Source organism: Triticum urartu, chromosome 2, assembly GCF_003073215.2.
Source record: "Triticum urartu cultivar G1812 chromosome 2, Tu2.1, whole genome shotgun sequence".
Classification (NCBI taxonomy): Eukaryota; Viridiplantae; Streptophyta; class Magnoliopsida; order Poales; family Poaceae; genus Triticum; species Triticum urartu.
The window spans coordinates 728,146,083-728,166,864 of record NC_053023.1 but is presented as its reverse complement, the minus strand read 5'-3'; the positions used below and the strand labels follow the sequence as shown (position 1 = coordinate 728,166,864).

At 46.3% G+C, this 20,782-nt stretch overlaps 1 protein-coding gene across 1 annotated transcript; it reads left to right on the top strand.

Annotated features, from left to right (window-relative positions):
- Window positions 1–9,715: 9,715 nt before the first annotated feature.
- Window positions 9,716–11,152, top strand: LOC125534425 (CBL-interacting protein kinase 22-like). The gene has a single exon (XM_048697659.1). The coding sequence runs from the start codon at window positions 9,789–9,791 to the stop codon at window positions 11,085–11,087; it is 1,299 nt and encodes a 432-aa protein (XP_048553616.1). The 5' UTR covers window positions 9,716–9,788; the 3' UTR covers window positions 11,088–11,152.
- The last annotated feature ends 9,630 nt before the right edge of the window (window positions 11,153–20,782 follow it).

Below are 20,782 nucleotides of genomic sequence, written 5' to 3'. Positions count from 1 at the left end.
TTCCTACGGTTTCACCAAGATCCATCTATGAGTTCATCTAGCAACGAGTGATCGGATGCATCTACATACCTTTGTAGATCGCGAGCGGAAGCGTTCAAAGAACGGGGATGATGTAGTCGAACACGACGTGATCCAAATCACCGGAGATCTTAGCGCCGAACGGACGGCACCTCCGCGTTCAACACACGTACGGTTAGCATGACGTCTCCTTCTTCTTGATCCAGCAAGGGGGAAGGAGAGGTTGAGGAAGATGGCTCCAGCAGCAGCACGACGGCGTGGTGGTGATGGAGCTGCAGTACTCCGTCAGGGCTTCGCTAAGCACTATGGAGGAGGAGGAGGTGTTGGAGAGGGAGAAGGAGGCAACCAAAGGCGTGTATGAAGAGCCCTCCTTCCCCCACTATATATAGGAGGGCCAAAGGGGGGGGGCGCCGGCCCTAGGAGATCCAATCTCCTAGGGGGGCGGTGGCCAGGGAGGTTTCCCTCCCCCCCAAGGCACCTAGGAGGTGCCTTCCACTATTGGGACTCTTCCCTTTTGTGAAACCCTAGGCGCATGGGCCCTTGGGGCTGGTGCCCTTGGCCCATGTAGGCCAAGGCGCACCCCCTATAGCCCATGTGGCCCCCCGGGGCAGGTGGACCCACCCGGTGGACCCCCGGGACCCTTCCGGTGGTCCCGGTACAATACCGATAACCCCGAAACTTGTCCCGATGGCCGAAATAGCACTTCCTATATATAATTCTTTACCTCCGGACCATTCCGGAACTCCTCGTGACGTCCGGGATCTCATCCGGGACTCCGAACAACATTCGGGTTACTGCATATACATATCCCTACAACCCTAGCGTCACCGAACCTTAAGTGTGTAGACCCTACGGGTTCGGGAGATATGTAGACATGACCGAGACGACTCTCCGGTCAATAACCAACAGCGGGATCTGGATACCCATGTTGGCTCCCACATACTCCATGATGATCTCATCGGATGAACCACGATGTCGAGGATTCAAGCAACCCCGTATACAATTCCCTTTGTCAATCGATATGTTACTTGCCCGAGATTCGATCGTCGGTATCCCAATACCTCGTTCAATCTCGTTACCGGCAAGTCACTTTACTCGTACCGTAATGCATGATCCCGTGACCAGACACTTGGTCACTTTGAGCTCATTATGATGATGCATTACCGAGTGGGCCCAGTGATACCTCTCCGTCATACGGAGTGACAAATCCCAGTCTTGATCCGTGTCAACCCAACAGACACTTTCGGAGATACCCGTAGTATACCTTTATAGTCACCCAGTTACGTTGTGACCTTTGGTATACCCAAAGCACTCCTACGGTATCCGGGAGTTACACGATCTCATGGTCTAAGGAAAGGATACTTGACATTGGAAAAACTCTAGCAAACGAACTATACGATCTTTAGCTATGTTTAGGATTGGGTCTTGTCCATCACATCATTCTCCTAATGATGTGATCTCGTTATCAATGACATCCAATGTCCATAGTCAGGAAACCATGACTATCTGTTGATCAACGAGCTAGTCAACTAGAGGCTTACTAGGGACATGTTGGTGTCTGTTATTCACACATGTATTACGATTTCCGGATAACACAATTATAGCATGAATAAAGACAATTATCATGAACAAGGAAATATAATAATAATGCTTTTATTATTGCCTCTAGGGCATATTTCCAACACTCCTCTGACTCTCTCTCGGCATACTCTGATGCGGACTGGGCTGGCAGTCCGGATGACAGGCGATCTACGGGGGGCTATGTTGTGTTCTTTGGCTCTAATTTGATCGCGTGGAGTGCTCGGAAACAGGCTACTGTCTCACGTAGCAGTACTGAAGCTGAGTATAGGGCTGTGGCCAATGCTACTGCGGAAATTATCTAGGTACAGTCTTTGCTTCAGGAATTGGGTATATCCCAATCAGTCTCCTATCCTTTGGTGTGATAACATCGGTGCTACATACCTCTCTGTAAATCCGGTATTCCATGCCCACACGAAACACATTGAAGTTGACTATCACTTTGTGCGGGAACGTGTCTCTCAGAAGCAACTACAGATCAGGTTCATCTCTTCCAAGGATCAACTTCCAGACATCTTCACCAAGCCATTGCCTCTACCACAATTTGAGGCATGCAGGCGCAATCTTACCCTTCTAGATTCGTTAGGAAGTGACTAAGATTGAGGGAGGGTGTTAAACTGTATAGCTTCTGTATTCATATGTGTATATTATAACGTTGTATCCCACTCATTCTATATATACATAAGAAGTTGATCCCCACTACTTAATTTATCTAGACATGCAAGCCATCCACGTCACCCACATGTACATACAGCCACGTCACCTCTCCTAGATGTGTGAACCGACCCATCCATCCTCTCTGACTGTTTTAAAAAAGACCCATCTTTATCAATGACAGCTCTTCCCTCCGGTCTTTCCCCTTCCTCGTCTTTTCCAATCCCCACGATTCTATATGGCCCAAGACGAGCGATGGGTGCAGTAAATATATTCAAAAAATAAGAAAAATGACATTCCCTAAAAAAATGACACATAAAAAGTAGGAAATTCTTGTGATCTATTCCTTCGCTGATCAACCCAGTAACCACTAAGACTCCTTTAATTATTGTGCCGTCTTACTTCGTTTTTCTTCTTATTATTCTTTCTTTAGTTCGCTGAAGCTGGGTTTTTTCAAAAAATAAAAATCTGGACCGGGTTATTTTATGGTTTTTTATTTCTTTTCAATTTATTTTTCTTCTCCTTAAATTTTCCTTTTTAATTTTTCAAATGCACAATTTAATTCGAAAAATGATGAACCTTTCTCAAAATTGATGAATTTTTAAATTTTGTGAACATTTTAAAAATTTTGCAAACCTTTTCAAATTCAATGAAAATTTTCCATTTTTTGTAATATTTTTCCAAAATCGATGAAATTTCTCTAAAATTGATGAACTTTTTTCCAAGTTCATGAACTTCTTTTCAAAATGGATGAACTTTTTCATGACTGATGAACTTTCTTTCAAAGTTATGAAATTTTTCAAAATTGATGAATTTTTTAAAAACTCAGTGAACTTTTTGCAAATCGTTGAACTTTTGTTTCAAATTCACGATCTTTTTGAAGTTTGTGAACTTTTTTTCCATGAAAATTTTGAATTCACAAAAAAATCGATTTTTTTGGATTTATTTTAAAATAATTTTCAAGTCAAAAGTTGAACTTTCAATTGGTCAATCATTTACCAGTTTTCTTAGGCGCTACCAGACACGAGGTAGTGGTCGCTACGAGTGAACCAGGCCTGAGATGTTCATCGCGCCTGTTGGTTTGATTGGCCGGCCCACTCTGGTCGCCTTGAGGCGCCAGGAGCCTAAACCAGCACTGGGAGCCCCATTTAGGAGCTCACTAAAAAGTACTCCCTCCGTAAACAAATATAAAATGTTTTTAGATCATTAAAGTAGTGACCTCCTAAAAAATCTTATATTTTCTCACAGAGGAAGCATAAATTAATATATTTTGAGCAAAATAAATCAATAAAGATAAAGAGGGGAAAATTAGAACCAAAGAAGACACGTGAAAAATCGTAAAAGTATACAGAGAAAGACGATTATTTTGGCCAGTATAATTCATATGTCTTGTCTCTCCTACTTAATACAAATGTGAGGTTACATTTGGTTGTCGTTCGTGCAACCTTAAATACACCCCCTCCCTCTCCCCTTCATCACTCCGTTCTGATGTTTTCTCCCATCTCTGGTTTTTCATGGTTTGTCCTAAAAACCACATCAACTGCCCCATGTCTTAATGATTTACCAAATAGAACCATGTTTTTTAGTAAGCCAATAAATACTTAGAAAATAAGGGGTTATCGAATAAAATACTATTTTTTTACACAATATGAGCAGGTAAATCACGAGCTAACCTATTAGAATATTTGTGCCTTCGTTGCAATTATGCGCAATGATCTAGTAACATATATAATATTGGTCTAACTAATGGTCAAAGTATTACCCCAAAGATAAATAAATAATTGATGGTCAAAGTTAATTTTTAAAAGGTGTGAATTTGTTATAAACTGGAACAAAGGTAGTAGCTTAGAGGGTCCCGGCACAACCACATTGAGATTAGATCCGGCGATGGCGGCGCCTGTGTGTTCTTCCCTTCCGAGGCATCGCCCCTATTTATAGCAGTCTATGTGTTGTCAATGGTCATGCAAGGTGTAGTTGTCCCATCGCCTATGCCTGGCCGTTGATAGCGTCATCATGATATTTCAGGGTCATGCCCTTTGTTTTTCCAATAATGTGATTGTGTGCATTCTCGATGTCTCGGCTTGTTCTTAACATTCTTGTTGCTGCTGAGACCAGGTGTAACCGATATCACCTTGATGTTGATATATTAATTGTCCTTTATAAAGAAAACATTTGTAAAATGTGCCCTAAAATATGTGACCATTACCTCTTTTAGGGGATGCACCCCAATATTACCGAGTGCAACAGGTGACACAATGTTGGCCCCATAAGTATAGAGTGACTAGACCAGGTCTATATTTTGATTCAATTATAGAGCTTCTTTTGAATATGTGGGTCTTCAATCTCTATGGCCCGATTACACAAACGGCGTGTAACTCAGCAGCAGCCCAGGTAATGGTGCCCCAAGCAGGCCAGGCCGGGACGCAAATGACCTGCGGGCCGACCCGGTTAATCCAAGACATTGCCTCAAAAAAGAAAAGAAAAATAATCCTAGCATACGTGTTAGTGATCTGATGATTGAGAAAATATTTTGATACGAAACTTCAGTGTTTTAGGTTACTCTGCAAAAACGTTTGGACACCAACTTAAATGCCCAAACAGTACTCTGAAATCGACATACCATCCGTCTCAAGAAAAATAGCTTCGGTATATGCTAGCTTCCAAAACTGCCACGATAAGGCTGATCAGTGCTCAGCTAGAGGCTTATTAATATTCGTACCTCTAGTCTTACTCTTAAATCGCTAGAGTCATGACAACGATTTGCTCAATTACTAATATATGAGCAGACGAGCTCACAAGCAGTCTCATTCCAATTTATATAAATATATCTCAAATTATTTGCTGTATAATTTGATTTGACCAACGAGAAAGTTTTGAAAAGGCAACATGTGTATCACCATTTGACAATATATAATTGCGAAAACCCACCAATAATTGTCTCAATTATGTTGATGTTTGGTTGGATGGAAATGGACAGAAGTCTTTTTCGCGCATCAAATAATATTGCTTGTTTTGCTTTCCAGCCATACCTGTCCTTTCAAACTGCTTGTATGATAGTCAGCAATGCCCCACACGGCCAGACCCCTCATGATAAGAACAACAAGTTATTATTGTACTGACCGATTTATGATATACTGTATATCTTATCACTTGTCAGGAAGGATTGCCCACCTCCACTAGTTCCTGATAACAGAAATCGGAAGGTTTCCTCTTGTTCCAGAATGTCTTTTAAGATAATTGGAGGGAACTTCCGCCTCAAGAGTACCTATTATCAACTAAAAAAAGAGTGCCAATCATGTATATGGAAAGAAATTTAAAATGTGATTGTTCCACTAAAAAGACTTAGTAAAGTGAACTATATAATCATATATTCTTTTCTTTTCTTCAACTGCAAGCATCGGCTTGAGTTTAAGACATGGCCTAAGGCTCATAATGTGGAAGTAGTGCAAAATAGAAGTACTATGTCTGATCCATTTTAATTATATTTACCACCTGAACTTCCAAAAGAATATTGTTGATTTAATCATCTGACGCACCTCATAATATAGTTATACAATAAATATGTTAGATGGCAATTTCATTTGAGCCACACAAGTCACCTCAGATCATGAGCGCCAAGAGTTTATTTCACGTGCGTTCAGAAGTTTTTTTTTTTTTGAAAAACTCTTGTAGTGACAAGCTAACATGTCCAACTGAGGCTATTTAACCAAGTTATAATAGCTGTCATGATGTCACTTCAAGCATCTGTTGTGCATCTGCGACGGAATCTCCTAGTGGACCAAACACCAATAATGATACTTCACAATTATTCCATCGCCATCAACATATCAAACAAGGTGCAAATTGATCGTATTGTTCACCAATCATTCATATAAAACACAGTAGTTGATTCCGATAGATAGGCCGCCTATTTATTTAACATGTATGGGTTATTATCAGTTGTTGTTCTTTGGCTTCATTCATGTCTCAAAAGATAGGTGATGCGTGGCATGGTAAGGGCATCTTCAGCCGCACCCTTAGAAAGGCCTCCCCAGGCGTTTTTTTTTGCGCCGGCGTCGAAAAATCGGTCCAGTCGCGTCCCAGGAGCCCGATTTTCGCCGCCTTGGGCCGAAAACAGCGCCGCGGACCCAGGCCGAACCTGGCGCGCTGGGGGGCGCCCGGGGGCGCCGGGGCGAACTGTTTTGGCGCGACTCTACCCTCTTCTCGGCCCTTCGTCGTCCTCATCGCCTCGTTTCCCGCGGCGAATCAATGCCAAAGCTGCCGCGCCGGTCAGCCTGCGCCATTGATGCCTCACGGGCGGCGCGGTGAAGACCGGATGACACGCGTCTCTCGCCCTCCCTCGCCCGCCACGCGTACTCACGGCAGCTCGCGCACGGGCGGCGCCTCGGCCTATATAAGACGCGCCCCAGAGCACTCGGCGACTCGTACTCTCTCGCCGTCGTCGTTCCTCCCTCGCCTCTCTCTCGCCGTCGTCGTTCCTCCTTCTCCTCTCTCTCTCGCCGTCTCCAGCACCCATGGCCGAGCGCTTCCCAGACGATGGCGCGGCGGCGAACGGATTCGGCCGCCGCCATCTTCACGAGAGCGAGGCTTGCCTCCTTTTCGAGGCCGAGTACCCGGTCCCGCCGGAAATGCGGGTACCCAGGGCGTGGAGGATCAGCGCCGGCGGCGTGCCGGTGCCCCCGATACCCACTAGCGCGGCGCGGCGTGCGGAGATTGCACGCATCTGCTCGTCCCTGCCGCGTGCGGCGAGGAAGGGGCCACGGTACGTCCCCGACAGCCCGCTCTGGGAGCCCTACTTCCGCCGCCTTCACGCCGAGCAGCTCGAGGCCACCAACGGCGTCGAGCCCTCCGGCAGGCTCAACGCCATCGGCCGGCGTCGGTGGTGGGGCGTGCCCGGGCGCACGTTGAAGGCCGTCCTCGAGCACATAGAGGGCGGCAACACGCCGCGCCTCGAGTACCCCGCCCCCCCTTCCTTTTCACGCCGCCGGGGAAGCTCCTGGACCCCGAGGCGCATGGAGACCGGGGGGTCCTCCTCGTCCGGCGGCTCGCCCTGCCTCCGCCCCGTCAAGCCGGAGCCCCAGGGCACGCCGATCAGCGTGCGCACCCGCAGCTCCGGCGTCCGCATCGGCGCCAACGCATCCCCACCCACCGGCCGCTTCGTCCTCGCCGAGCCCAAGCCGGAGCCCGGCCTCCCCGCGGAGTACGAGGAGATAGCCCGGCGCGGCTTCTCCGACGAGGACGCCCTGCGGTGGGCGCGGGACGACTACCTCCGCGACGAGATGGTCCAGCAGCGCCGGGCCCTGGAGGAAATCGCCGCCCGCAAGCGTGGGCGCGAGGACGAGCATGGCGTCGTGGTCCTCGACAGCGACGACGACGACGACGACGCCCCCGGACCGTCCAACCCGCGCGCCAACCGGGGGAGGGATGCAGCAGGGACGGCGGAGGCGTAGGCGGGGGCGGCGACGACGACGACGGCGGCGGTGACTACACGCGGTTCTACACCCTCCTCGGCATGTAGAACCGCGTGGGCGGGCGGCGAGGCGGGCGGCGAGGGAGACGGCGGGGGTAGCCCGCGGTAGTTTTTTTTCTTTTTTTGTAAAATATGTTTAAGTTTGAACGAACTCGCCGATGTTTGTGTTAAATTTGAGTCATTTTTGCGCTGTATTTGACTTTTTTGACTAACCGTGGGCGCCGCGACTGGGGGCATCACGCCCCCAGTGCGCGGTTTAGCGCCGGTGCGCCCCCAGGGGGCGATTTTTTGCCCCTCCTGAGGGGCCAACGGCTGGAGATGCCCTAATACCCGATAAACCACACTAACATTGAACAAAAGCTATAGCAAATAACGTGTCTAGATTCCAATGAACTAATCACTCAAATAGATTAACTGTGGTCCTAATCTTCTTCTTCGTCGTCTTGTTGTTAAGTTATAAGAAGTCAACATCACATGATGTAGAACTCTAGACGGTACTTTTAAGGAAATCTGCATAGAAAGCTGATACGGCAGTGAACTTATGACAGTTGTCCAAAGGTTCACGCTTTCTTATATTACGTTATTTTCTCTTTTAGGGCCTACTCGGTTCACAGGAATAGAGAACATAGGAACGGAGAAAACCACAGGAATGAAACAGGAATTGAGGTGCAAACCAGAGGATTCAAAAACGGAGGAAAACTAAAGGAACTCACGTTCGGCATAGCATAGGAAAAACGGAGGATAACTTCCATCGCCTGACACGAAAGAAACAACTTTGTGAATATTTTATTTGGCTGCATGGCTGTTCTCTCACGTGAAGCACCTAGTTGCCGCATAGTTTATTTGAAAAGTGACAGGTTTGCCTCGGGCATACGCGACAAATGAGGTTCGACTGGATTTTCTTTTTCCTGAGGAATCATGACGTTTAATCAGCGTTCTGGAGGAAACTGGAGCATCAATTCCTTCGATCCGAATGACTAGTTTCCTGAAATTCCTCTGGAACACATAATCCTGTACATTTCCCATGAAAATCCTTTGAACCGAATAAGGCCTTATCTGCTGCTTTAAAATTCAATATGAACATTACCTTCTTTTTTGGAAGAAGAAAGTGTGGAGAAGTATAATCACAACAAAACATTTTCTATATAAATCTATAAGTGTCAACTAAAATGGCATCTACTTGAGAAGGGAGCTAGTAAGAAATTACCAACAAAAAATGTTCATTTTAGTTGTCAGTTCAGCTAAGAAGTTGTAGTTAATGTTCGTTTGAATTTGGTTGAAAGCCAACCAAATCTGAGCAAAACTTGTACTGTTCGTATCTGACCTGAAATCGGGTGTCACCAATTTCTTGCACAAACTTCAGTGTAATAGCGAAGTCTGTTCTTTTTATTTCAATGGTGAGCTCCTCGTGATCATACTTCCAACGTTTTTCTTTTGAGGGAATGATCTTGCCTCCAGCCTTTTAGTTTAGCTTATTACCGAACCAACTCCAATCATTATAGGCACCCTCTCATCATACTGGTCTGAATGTTGAGATAGTCTCCAAAGTGACACTCTGGCTGCTTTTATAAAATAGACTGGTTAAAGTTAATATAATTATACTGGTCTGAATATGATTTTTTTTCTAGATCATCAGTATGAATCTGAATGTTATTGAACTATGTTACTTCTCTATATTGCTTTTTTTTTGCGGGTTACTTCTCTATATTGCTAGTCAAACTAAATTCCTTATTGCGATCAAATAGACTATTTTTCCTCCGTTCACAAATATAAGATGTTTTAAATATTTCAAATTACACTGCATACATACCGAAATGAGTGAATAATACTAAAACGTGTCTATAACTCTATATACATCCGATTCACAAAAAAGTTACTGAAAAGTTTAGCGACCTTTTTTCTTCATTTATCCTAAAACCTTTTCTCGAAACAAAGGAAGTCGAGCGAAACTGCATGCTCTTGTATAAAAGGGCAGCAGAGTCGTCCCTCCTACCTGCACAAAACCAGAGGCAACAAACTCTACAGAAAGAAGACAAACAAAGCGCACGCACTTGGCATCTCGCCGGCCATGGGGCCGGAAGATTCACCGGCCGCTGCGGAGAGCTACTCCAAGGTCCTGCAGGGCCGGTACGAGCTTGGCCGCGTGCTCGGCCGGGGTGGATCGTCCAAAGTCTACCGCGCGCGCGACATCCGCACCGGCGTCTCCGTCGCCGTCAAGGCCGTCCGGAAGCCGCACCACCCGTGCTCTCCCGAGAAGGCCGCCGCGGCGCGCCGATCCGTGGAGCGGGAGCTCGCCGCGCTCCGCCGCGTGCAGGGCCACCCGCACGTCATGCGCCTCCTGGACGTCCTGGCATCCCGCTCCACCGTCTACCTCGTGCTCGAGCTCGCCCGCGGCGGCACCCTCCTGTCCGCGATGGACGAACGGGGCCGTTTCGACGAGCCCACGGCGCGCCGCCTGTTCGTCCAGCTCGTCTCCGCGCTGGCGCACGTGCACTCTCGTGGGGTGTTCCACCGCGACGTGAAGCCGGAGAACCTGCTGCTGGACGAGCACGGCGACCTGAAGCTCACGGACTTCGGGCTGTGCGTCCTCGCCGACCGGCATCTCGGCGCCGACGTGCTCGCGGCCACGCGCTGCGGGTCCCCGGCCTACGTCGCGCCGGAGATCCTGTACAAGAAGCGGTACGACGCCGGCGGAGTGGACGTGTGGTCCTCGGGCGTGGCGCTCTTCTCGCTCACGGCCGGCTACCTGCCGTTCAACGACGGCAACCTCATGGGCATGTACCGCAAGATCTTCTCCGGCAGATTTCGGTGCCCCAGGTGGTTCTCGCCGGAGCTGCGCAGTCTCATCGGCCGGATGCTGGACCCAGACGCCGACACGCGCATCAAGATAGGTGAGATCATGGAGCACCCTTGGGTACAACAAGATGGGACGTCGTCGTTTGACATCATCCGAGCTCCTTCCTCTGATCCTAGCCCGGAGGTGATGAAATGGGAGGCGGAAATGGAGCAAGTAAGGGAGCTGAACGCGTTCGACATAATCGCGTTGGCGTCGGGATGCGATCTGAGCGGGTTGTTTGGGCCATTGCCGGACCGGGTTCGGTTTGCTGTAGAAGGTGTGGACATTGGGTTGGTGCTGGATAAGGCTGAGGAGATTGGGCGCGAGGAGGGGTTTGCCATGAGGAGGAAGGAAGAAGTAGGGTGTGGTGGGATCATGTTTGAGGCGATCCAAAGGGAGATAATCGCCCTGGTGAGGGTTAGTCGATTGTTAGAGGAAATGGTGATGGTTGAGGTGGAAAGAGCTAGCTCATGTGAGGCACCTGAACTGTGGGAGAGGCTTCAGCTAGGTCTTAAATTCTCAAATAATTGAATATATAAACTTCCAACCCAATGTAAGTATATATATTCATCAGAAAAATGAGCGATGGAAGTGCATTGTTGGCACATTAGACTATGTTGGGAAATTAGGCAATTTCATGATTAATTTCAGAATATAAACCATGATAAAAGAAATAATTAGCACGCATATGTCAAATATGCTGGAATTTAGTCTATATTGGGGGCAGCCCAATAACTATTTCAGAAATTCCTAATAAATCCTAGAGGCCCACTTAGCACATTTGTGCAAAGCAAGGGATACCACTAAAGTTTAGTCCCACATTGCTAGTTTAGTGGGAGTTGGACCTCCTTATAAGGGAGGTTCTTTCCCCACTTGTATGAGCATGAGAACAAGAGGGACATCCACGCGCGCTCCTCCTCCGCCGCGCGCCGTGCCGCGCCGCGGGCTGCTGTTCAGAATCTATTTACCTTCTCTCTGTCAGAACGCATGACTTGTTTTATCTCTACTATATTAGTCATGCTTTATCTAGTATTTTTGATAATAAAATCATTTGGTAAATTGCTCATATTTCCAACAATCCAAAAACCTTATTATAGGCAATTTACCCCAAGTGGTTTTGCTGCTTCCATAAGACCTCCTATGTTCTCTCGGCAAACCTGAAGGGGAGCTTCATGCTCAACAGGCACAAGCCTTTCAGAAAATGGATACTCTGTTTAAGGCTGCTCTCTTGAGTGTACTTGGTGAGAACATAGTTGATGCTTATGCGTCAATTGATAATGGAAAAGATATGTGGGATGCACTCGAGGCCAAGTTTGGGGTCTCGGATGCTGGCACTGAGCTGTACATCATGGAGCAATTCTATGACTACAGGATGATTGAAGAGCGCTCCGTGGTTGAGCAAGCTCATGAGATACAGTCATTTGCTAGAGAACTTGAGCACTTCGGTTGAATGCTACCGGACAAGTTTGTTGCCGAAGGTATCATCACTAAGCTTCCTCCTTCATGGAGGAACTTTGCTACCTTGCTGAAGCATAAGAGACAAGAGTTTTCCGTCCCGGATCTCATTGGCACTCTTGATGTGGAAGAAAAGGCGAGAGCAAAGGACACACGTGTTCGAGGTATTGAGGGAGGATCTATTGCCAATCTGGTACAGAAGAAGAACTTCAAGCCCCACAAGTTCAAGAACAAGGGCAAGTTTGATGGTAAATCAAAGTTTGATGGGAAGAACAAGGCTGTGCAACACACGAACTTCAAGAAGAGGAATGACAAGAAGAAATGTGTTTGTCATGTGTGTGGGGATCCTGATCATTGGGCTCCTAGTTGCCCTAATCGCTATGACAAGCGTCACCCTGGGAAAGGCGGCAAGACCGCTAATGTTGTCATTGGAGACACTGACATGAAGGATGATGTGTATGGTATATTTCCCACTATTCTTTCAGTATGTCATTCTCCTGATTGGTTGATTGACACGAGTGCTAATGTGCATGTATGCGGTGATATTTCTGTTGGGTTTCGTAGTAATTTCAAAAAATTTCCTACGCACATGCAAGATCATGTGATGCATAGCAACGAGGGGGAGAGTGTTGTCTACATACCCAACGCAGACCGACTGCGGAAGCGATGACACGACGTAGAGGAAGTAGTCGTACGTCTTCACGATCCAACCGATCAAGTACCGAAACTACGGCACCTCCGAGTTCGAGCACACGTTCAGCTCGATGATGATCCCTGGACTTCGATCCAGCAAAGTGTCGGGGAAGAGTTCGGTCAGCACGATGGCGTGGTGACGATCTTGATGTACTACAGCAGCAGGGCTTCGCCTAAACTCCGCTACAGTATTATCGAGGTATATGGTGGCAGGGGGCACCGCACACGGCTAAGGAATAGATCACGTGGATCAACTTGTGTGTTCTAGGGTGCCTCTACCTCAGTATATAAAGGAGCCAAGGGGGGAGGGGGGCGCCGGCCAGGGGAGAGGGCGCAGGAGGAGTCCTACTCCTTCCGGGAGTAGGACTCCCCCCCAATCCTATTCCAACTAGGATTCCCCAAGGGGGAAAGGGGGAGAAGGGTGGCCGGCCACCTCTCCTAGTCCTAATAGGACTAGGGGAGGGGGGAGGTGCGCAGCCCCCTTGGGCTGCCCCTTTCTCCTTTCCACTAAGGCCCATGAAGGCCCATATGGCTCCCGGGGGGTTCCGGTAACCTCCCGGTAACCCGGTAAAATCCCGATTTCACCCGGAACACTTCCGATGTCCAAACATAGGCTTCCAATATATCAATCTTTACGTCTCGACCATTTCGAGACTCCTCGTCATGTCCGTGATCACATCCGGGACTCCGAACAACCTTTGGTACATCAAAATGCATAAACTCATAATGTAACTGTCATCGTAACCTTAAGCGTGCGGACCCTACGGGTTCGAGAACAATGTAGACATGATCGAGACACGTCTCCGGTCAATAACCAATAGCGGGACCTGGATGCCCATATTGGCTCCTACATATTCTACGAAGATCTTTATCGGTCAGACCGCATAACAACATACGTTGTTCCCTTTGTCATCGGTATGTTACTTGCCCGAGATTCAATCGTTGGTATCCAATACCTAGTTCAATCTCGTTACCGGCAAGTCTCTTTACTCGTTCCATAATACATCATCTCACAACTAACATATTAGTTGTAATGCTTGCAAGGCTTATGTGATGTGTATTACCGAGAGGGCCCAGAGATACCTCTCCGACAATCGGAGTGACAAATCCTAATCTCGAAATACGCCAACCCAACATCTACCTTTGGAGACACCTGTAATGCTCCTTTATAATCACCCAGTTACGTTGTGACGTTTGGTAGCACCCAAAGTGTTCCTTCGGCAAACGGGAGTTGCATAATCTCATAGTCATAGGAACATGTATAAGTCATGAAGAAAGCAATAGCAACATACTAAACGATCGGGTGCTAAGCTAATGGAATGGGTCATGTCAATCAGATCATTCAACTAATGATGTGACCTCGTTAATCAAATAACAACTCATTGTTCATGGTTAGGAAACATAACCATCTTTGATTAACGAGCTAGTCAAGTAGAGGCATACTAGTGACACTTTGTTTGTCTATGTATTCACACATGTATTATGTTTCCGGTTAATACAATTCTAGCATGAATAATAAACATTTATCATGATTATAAGGAAATAAATAATAACTTTATTATTGCCTCTAGGGCATATTTCCTTCAGTCTCCCACTTGCACTAGAGTCAATAATCTAGATTACACTGTAATGATTCTAACACCCATGGAGCTTTGGTGCTGATCATGTTTTGCTCGTGGAAGAGGCTTAGTCAACGGGTCTGCAACATTCAGATCCGTATGTATCTTGCAAATCTCTATGTCTCCCACCTGGACTAGATCCCGGATGGAGTTGAAGCGTCTCTTGATGTGTTTGGTCCTTTTGTGAAATCTGGATTCCTTTGCCAAGGCAATTGCACCAGTATTGTCACAAAAGATTTTCATTGGACCCGATGCATTAGGTATGACACCTAGATCGGATATGAACTCCTTCATCCAGACTCCTTCGTTCGCTGCTTCCGAAGCAGCTATGTACTCCGCTTCACATGTAGATCCCGCTACGACGCTTTGTTTAGAACTGCACCAACTGACAGCTCCACCGTTTAATGTAAACACGTATCCGGTTTGCGATTTAGAATCGTCCGGATCAGTGTCAAAGCTTGCATCAACGTAACCTTTTACGATGAGCTCTTTGTCACCTCCATATACGAGAAACATATCCTTAGTCCTTTTCAGGTATTTCAGGATGTTCTTGACCGCTGTCCAGTGATCCACTCCTGGATTACTTTGGTACCTCCCTGCTAGACTTATAGCAAGGCACACATCAGGTCTGGTACACAGCATTGCATACATGATAGATCCTATTGCTGATGCATAGGGAACATCTTTCATATTCTCTCTATCTTCTGCAGTGGTCGGGCATTGAGTCTTACTCAACTTCACACCTTGTAACACAGGCAAGAACCCTTTCTTTGCTTGATCCATTTTGAACTTCTTCAAAACTTTGTCAAGGTATGTGCTTTGTGAAAGTCCAATTAAGCGTCTTGATCTATCTCTATAGATCTTAATGCCTAATATGTAAGCAGCTTCACCGAGGTCTTTCATTGAAAAACTTTTATTCAAGTATCCCTTTATGCTATCCAGAAATTCTATATCATTTCCAATTAGCAATATGTCATCCACATATAATATCAGAAATGCTACAGAGCTCCCACTCACTTTCTTGTAAATACAGGCTTCTCCGAAAGTCTGTATAAAACCAAATGCTTTGATCACACTATCAAAACGTTTATTCCAACTCCGAGAGGCTTGCACCAGTCCATAAATGGATCGCTGGAGCTTGCACACTTTGTTAGCTCCCTTTGGATCGACAAAACCTTCCGGTTGCATCATATACAACTCTTCTTCCAGAAATCCATTCAGGAATGCAGTTTTGACATCCATCTGCCAAATTTCATAATCATAAAATGCGGCAATCGCTAACATGATTCGGACGGACTTAAGCATCGCTACGGGTGAGAAGGTCTCATCGTAGTCAATCCCTTGAACTTGCCGAAAACCTTTTGCGACAAGTCGAGCTTTGTAGACAGTAACATTACCATCAGCGTCAGTCTTCTTCTTAAAGATCCATTTATTTTCAATTGCTTGCCGATCATCGGGCAAGTCAACCAAAGTCCATACTTTGTTCTCATACATGGATCCCATCTCAGATTTCATGGCTTCAAGCCACTTTGCGGAATCTGGGCTCACCATCGCTTCTTCATAGTTCGTAGGTTCATCATGATCTAGTAGCATGACTTCCAGAACAGGATTACCGTACCACTCTGGTGCGGATCTTACTCTGGTTGATCTACGAGGTTCAGTAGTATCTTGATCTGAAGTTTCATGATCATTATCATTGGCTTCCTCACTAACTGGTGTAGGTGTCACTGAAACAGTTTTCTGTGATGAACTACTTTCCAGTAAGGGAGCAGGTACAGTTACCTCGTCAAGTTCTACTTTCCTCCCACTCACTTCTTTCGAGAGAAACTCCTTCTCTAGAAAGGATCCATTCTTGGCAACGAATGTCTTGCCTTCGGATCTGTGATAGAAGGTGTACCCAACAGTTTCCTTTGGGTATCCTATGAAGACACATTTCTCCGATTTGGGTTCGAGCTTATCAGGTTGAAGCTTTTTCACATAAGCATCGCAGCCCCAAACTTTAAGAAACGACAACTTTGGTTTCTTGCCAAACCACAGTTCATAAGGCGTCGTCTCAACGGATTTTGATGGTGCCCTATTTAACGTGAATGCGGCCGTCTCTAGAGCATAACCCCAAAACGATAGCGGTAAATCAGTAAGAGACATCATAGATCGCACCATATCTAGTAAAGTACGATTACGACGTTCGGACACACCATTACGCTGTGGTGTTCCGGGTGGCGTGAGTTGCGAAACTATTCCACAGTTTTTCAAATGTACACCAAACTCGTAACTCAAATATTCTCCTCCACGATCAGATCGTAGAAACTTTATTTTCTTGTTACGATGATTTTCAACTTCACTCTGAAATTCTTGAACTTTTCAAATGTTTCAGACTTATGTTTCATTAAGTAGATATACCCATATCTGCTTAAATCATCTGTGAAGGTGAGAAAATAACGATATCCGCCACGAGCCTCAATATTCATCGGACCACATACATCGGTATGTATGATTTCCAACAAATCTGTTGCTCTCTCCATAGTACCGGAGAACGGTGTTTTAGTCATCTTGCCCATGAGGCACGGTTCGCAAGTACCAAGTGATTCATAATCAAGTGGTTCCAAAAGTCCATCAGTATGGAGTTTCTTCATGCGCTTTATACCGATATGACCTAAACGACAGTGCCACAAATAAGTTGCACTTTCATTATCAACTCTGCATCTTTTGGCTTCAACATTATGAATATGTGTATTACTACTATCGAGATTCAATAAGAATAGACCACTCTTCAAGGGTGCATGACCATAAAAGATATTACTCATATAAATAGAACAACCATTATTCTCTGATTTAAATGAATAACCGTCTCGCATTAAACAAGATCCAGATATAATGTTCATGCTCAACGCTGGCACCAAATAACAATTATTTAGGTCTAATATTAATCCCGAAGGTAGATGTAGAGGTAGCATGCCGACCGCGATCACATCGACTTTGGAACCGTTTCCCACGCGCATCGTCACCTCGTCCTTTTGCCATGCCCGGCTTATTCCGTAGTCCCTGTTTCGGAGTTGCAAATATTAGCAACAGAACCAGTATCAAATACCCAGGTGCTACTGCGAGCATTAGTAAGGTACACATCAATAACATGTATATCACATATACCTTTGTTCACCTTGCCATCCTTCTTATCCGCCAAATACTTGGGGCAGTTCCGCTTCCAGTGACCAGTCTGCTTGCAGTAGAAGCACTCAGTTTCAGGCTTAGGTCCAGACTTGGGTTTCTTCTCTTGAGCAGCAACTTGCTTGCCGTTCTTCTTGAAGTTCCCCTTCTTCTTCCCTTTGCCCTTTTTCTTGAAACTAGTGGTTTTGTTAACCATCAACACTTGATGCTCCTTTTTGATTTCTACCTCCGCAGCTTTCAGCATTGCAAAGAGCTCGGGAATAGTCTTGTTCATCCCTTGCATATTATAGTTCATCACGAAGCTCTTGTAGCTTGGTGGCAGTGATTGGAGAATTCTGTCAATGACGCAATCATCCGGAAGATTAACTCCCAATTGAATCAAGTGATTATTATACCCAGACATTTTGAGTATATGCTCACTGACAGAACTGTTCTCCTCCATCTTGCAGCTATAGAACTTATTGGAGACTTCATATCTCTCAATTCGGGCATTTGCTTGAAATATTAACTTCAACTCCTGGAACATCTCATATGCTCCATGACGTTCAAAACGTCGTTGAAGTCCCGATTCTAAGCCGTAAAGCATGGCACACTGAACTATCGAGTAGTCATCAGCTTTGCTCTGCCAGACGTTCATAACATCTGGTGTTGCTCCAGCAGCAGGCCTGGCACCCAGCGGTGCTTCCAGGACGTAATTCTTCTGTGCAGCAATGAGGATAATCCTCAAGTTACGGACCCAGTCCGTGTAATTGCTACCATCATCTTTCAACTTTGCTTTCTCAAGGAACGCATTAAAATTCAACGGAACAACAGCACGAGCCATCTATCTACAATCAACATAAACAAGCAAGATACTATCAGGTACTAAGTTCATGATAAATTTAAGTTCAATTAATCATATTACTTAAGAACTCCCACTTAGATAGACATCCCTCTAATCTTCTAAGTGATTACGTGATCCAAATCAACTAAACCATAACCGATCATCACGTGAGATGGAGTAGTTTTCAATGGTGAACATCGTTTATGTTGATCATATCTACTATATGATTCACGCTCGACCTTTCGGTCTCCGTGTTCCGAGGCCATATCTGCATATGCTAGGCTCGTCAAGTTTAACCTGAGTATTCTGCGTGTGCAAAACTGGCTTGCACCCGTTGTAGATGGACGTAGAGCTTATCACACCCGATCATCACGTGGTGTCTGGGCACGACGAACTTTGGCAACGGTGCATACTCAGGGAGAACACTTCTTGATAATTTAGTGAGAGATCATCTTATAATGCTACCGTCAATCAAAGCAAGATAAGATGCATAAAAAGATAAACATCACATGCAATCAATATAAGTGATATGATATGGCCATCATCATCTTGTGCTTGTGATCTCCATCTCCGAAGCACCGTCATGATCACCATCGTCACCGGCGCGACACCTTGATCTCCATCGTAGCATCGTTGTCGTCTCGCCAATCTTATGCTTCCACGACTATCACTACCGTTTAGTAATAAAGTAAAGCATTACATCGCGATTGCATTGCATACAATAAAGCGACAACCATATGGCTCCTGCCAGTTGCCGATAACTCGGTTACAAAACATGATCATCTCATACAATAAAATTCAGCATCATCTTGACCATATCACATCACAACATGCCCTGCAAAAACAAGTTAGACATCCTCTACTTTGTTGTTGCATTTTACGTGGCTGCTACGGGCTTAAGTAAGAACCAATCTCACCTACGCATCAAAACCACAACGATAGTTTGTCAAATAGACTCCGTTTTAACCTTCGCAAGGACCGGGCGTAGCCATACTTGGTTCAACTAAAGTTGGAGAGACAGTCGCCCGCAAGCCATCTATGTGCAAAGCACGTCGAGGGAACCGGTCTCGCGTAAGCGTACGCGTAAGGTTGGTCCGGGTCGTCTCGTCCAACAATACCGCCGAACCAAAGTATGACATGCTGGTAGGCAGTATGACTTGTATCGTCCACAACTCACTTGTGTTCTACTCGTGCATATAACATCAACATAAATAACCTAGGCTCGGATGCCACTGTTGGGTTTCGTAGTAATTTCAAAAAATTTCCTACGCACACGCAAGATCATGTGATGCATAGCAACGAGGGGGAGAGTGTTGTCTACGTACCCAACGCAGACCGACTGCGGAAGCGATGACACGACGTAGAGGAAGTAGTCGTACGTCTTCACGATCCAACCGATCAAGTACCGAAACTACGGCACCTCCGAGTTCGAGCACACGTTCAGCTCGATGACGATCCCGGACTCCGATCCAGCAAAGTGTCGGGGAAGAGTTCCGTCAGCACGACGGCGTGGTGACGATCTTGATGTACTACAGCAGCAGGGCTTCGCCTAAACTCCGCTACAGTATTATCGAGGTATATGGTGGCAGGGGGCACCGCACACGGCTAAGGAATAGATCACGTGGATCAACTTGTGTGTTCTAGGGTGCCTCTACCTCAGTATATAAAGGAGCCAAGGGGGGAGGGGGCGCCGGCCAGGGAGAGAGGGCGCAGGAGGAGTCCTACTCCTTCCGGGAGTAGGACTCCCCCCAATCCTATTCCAACTAGGATTCCCAAGGGGGAAAGGGGGAGAAGGGTGGCCGGCCACCTCTCCTAGTCCTAATAGGACTAGGGGAGGGGGGAGGTGCGCAGCCCCCTTGGGCTGCCCCTTTCTCCTTTCCACTAAGGCCCATGAAGGCCCATATGGCTCCCGGGGGGTTCCGGTAACCTCCCGGTAACCCGGTAAAATCCCGATTTCACCCGGAACACTTCCGATGTCCAAACATAGGCTTCCAATATATCAATCTTTACGTCTCGACCATTTCGAGACTCCTCGTCATGTCCGTGATCACATCCGGGACTCCGAACAACCTTCGGTACATCAAAATACATAAACTCATAAAGAAACTGTCATCGTAACTTTAAGCGTGCGGACCCTACGGTTCGAGAACAATGTAGACATGACCGAGACACGTCTCCGGTCAATAACCAATAGCGGGCCTGGATGCCCATATTGGTCCTACATATTCTACGAAGATCTTTATCGGTCAGACCGCATAACAACATACGTTGTTCCCTTTGTCATCGGTATGTTACTTGCCCGATTCGATCGTCGGTATCCAATACCTAGTTCAATCTCATTACCGGCAAGTCTCTTTACTCGTTCCATAATACATCATCTCACAACTAACATATTAGTTGTAATGCTTGCAAGGCTTATGTGATGTGTATTACCGAGAGGGCCCAGAGATACCTCTCCGACAATCGGAGTG